The sequence below is a fragment of the Macaca nemestrina genome, chromosome 4 (genome assembly GCF_043159975.1).
Source record: "Macaca nemestrina isolate mMacNem1 chromosome 4, mMacNem.hap1, whole genome shotgun sequence".
NCBI classification, from domain to species: domain Eukaryota; kingdom Metazoa; phylum Chordata; class Mammalia; order Primates; family Cercopithecidae; genus Macaca; species Macaca nemestrina.
Genome location: NC_092128.1, coordinates 6,921,490 through 6,924,084, shown reverse-complemented (window position 1 = coordinate 6,924,084; position 2,595 = coordinate 6,921,490). Strand labels below are relative to the sequence as shown.

The window sequence follows — 2,595 nt, the reverse complement described above, 5'->3', positions numbered from 1 at the left end:
CCACTGCCTCCAGACAGGGTGAAGTGGGTAGTTTTTCACTTGATCTCCTCCTCACTGTCTCTAACGTTTAAACAAGTCTCAGACCTGGTGCAGAGGTGCATAAACCTCCATTGCTGGACAAGGCCTGACTTTTGCCTGCTGGTAGGGCCTCCTCAGTTCTAACCAGCCTTCCGTGACCTCATTCTCTACCCTGGTTCCATTTTCCACTTTGTGACTTCATCAGTTAAAGATCCCATTTCAGTCACCAAGGTTGAGAGGCCCCAAGAGCCCAGTTCCTTTACAGAATCAACCCTGGGGTGGCTTTAGGACTGGGCTCTTTGGAGCTCATCCTTGGACCCACAGTGGAGCGCCGGTCCGTGCTGACGTCTTCAGATACCAATCAATGGGCATTTGGCTCCTTGCTTCCACTGACTTCCTGAGTACTTTCAACGATCAGTGTCAGGGGTGCCCCTGCTGCTCTTTCTAGAGCATCTCTGCAACTCACGGTGGCCTCTCTCCTCTCTGCGGGCCATGGACAGCACAGTCTCTTCAGCCCTGGAGCTGCCCCAGAGGCTGGCACTGCACCCGAGGGAGAGCCCGAGGAGTCCGGAAGAGGAGGACCCCCACTTGCTGAGCAGCTTGGCTGCAGTCCAGACCCTGGCCAATGTCATCCGGCCTTGCTACGGCCCCCACGGCCGGCAGAAGTTCCTGGTGACCATGAAAGGAGAAACAGTGTGCACAGGGTGTGCCGCTGCCATCCTCAGGGCCCTGGAGCTGGAGCACCCAGCGGCATGGCTCCTCCGGGAAGCAGCCCAAACCCAGGCAGAGAATAGTGGGGACGGCACAGCCTTCGTGGTTCTGCTGACAGAAGCCTTGCTGGAACAGGCAGAGCAGCTGCTGAAGGCCGGCCTGCCTCGCCCGCAACTCCGGGAGGCCTACGCCACAGCCACGGCAGAGGTCCTGGCCACACTGCCCTCCCTGGCCATCCAATCTCTGGGGCCTTTGGAAGATCCGTCCTGGGCTCTCCATTCTGTGATGAATACCCACACCCTGTCCTCCACGGACCACCTGACCAAGCTGGTGGCCCATGCCTGCTGGGCTATCAAGGAGCTAGACGGCAGCTTCAAGCCTGAGCGTGTTGGGGTGTGCGCACTGCACGGGGGGACACTGGAGGATTCCTGCCTCCTCCCGGGGTTAGCCATGTCTGGCAAGCTCTGTGGGCAAATGGCCGCAGTGTTAAATGGTGCCAGGGTGGCTCTCTTTGCTTGCCCCTTTGGTCCTGCCCGTCCAAATGCACCAGCAACGGCCCGGCTTTCTAGTCCTGCTGATCTAGCTCAGTTTAGTAAAGGAAGCGACCAATTACTGGAAAAGCAAGTAGGCCAGCTGGCAGCCACGGGAATTAATGTGGCAGTGGTGTTGGGGGAGGTCGACGAGGAGACCCTCATGCTGGCAGACAGGTATGGCATCGTGGTGATCCAAGCTAGGTCTCGGATGGAGATCATTTACCTGAGTGAGGTGTTGGACACACCTCTGCTGCCTCGTCTGCTCCCTCCCCAGAGGCCAGGCAGGTGCCAGAGGGTTTACAGGCAGGAGCTGGGAGATGGTTTGGTTGTGGTATTTGAATGGGAATGTACAGGCACACCTGCCCTCACCGTGGTCCTCAGGGGAGCCACCACCCAGGGGCTGCGGAGTGCAGAGCAGGCCATCTACCACGGCATTGATGCCTATTTCCAGCTATGTCAAGATCCCAGACTGATACCAGGAGCTGGGGCCACAGAAATGGCTTTGGCAAAAATGCTCTCTGATAAAGGAAGCAGATTGGAAGGGCCCAGTGGGCTTGCATTCCTTGCATTTGCCCGGGCCCTGAAGTATCTTCCTAAAACCTTGGCAGAGAATGCAGGCTTAGCTGTCTCAGACGTGGTGGCGGAAATGAGTGGAGTGCACCAAGGTGGGAACCTCCTAATGGGTGTGGGAGCTGAAGGGATAATAAATGTGGCCCAGGAAGGGGTGTGGGACACCCTAATAGTCAAAGCCCAAGGATTTCGAGCAGTGGCTGAGGTGGTGCTGCAGCTCGTGACTGTAGATAAAATTGTAATGGCCAAGAAAAGTCCCACACATCAGCAGATCTGGAATCCTGACTCTAAGAAGACAAAGAAACGCCCACCTCCTGTGGAAAACAAAAAAATCCTTGGAATGAATAAGTAGTGATACCGTCAATAAAACAGGGATTGCCAAGAAGGGAACAATCACCCCAAAAGTGAATGTTTGCCTTTATTCCGTGTTTGGTACTTGATTCAGTTTCTTTAAATAAAAACATGAAGGAACATAAAATTTCTTTTCATGCACTTAGTTCCTTTCCAGTTCTCGACTTTTTTTTTTTTTTTTTTTTTTGGAGAGACAGTCTTGCTCTGTTGCCCAGGCTGGTGTGCAGTGGCACGATCTTGGCTCACTGCAACCTCTGCCTCCCAAGTTCAGGCGATTCGCCTGCCTCAGCCTCCTGAATAGCTGGGACTACAGGTGCACACCACCACGCCCAGCTACTTTTTGTATTTTTAGTAGAGACAGGGTTTCACCATATTGATCAGACTGGTCTCGAACTCCTAACCTCACGATCCT

General features: G+C 54.5%; 1 protein-coding gene across 1 annotated transcript; it reads left to right on the top strand.

The window, feature by feature from the left end:
* The first annotated feature begins 233 nt into the window (after nt 1-233).
* On the top strand, nt 234-2,226 carry LOC105474932 (chaperonin containing TCP1 subunit 8 like 2). Its single transcript, XM_011729875.2, has one exon. It carries the CDS (start codon nt 511-513, stop codon nt 2,182-2,184), a length of 1,674 nt encoding a protein of 557 aa, XP_011728177.2. The 5' UTR covers nt 234-510; the 3' UTR covers nt 2,185-2,226.
* The last annotated feature ends 369 nt before the right edge of the window (nt 2,227-2,595 follow it).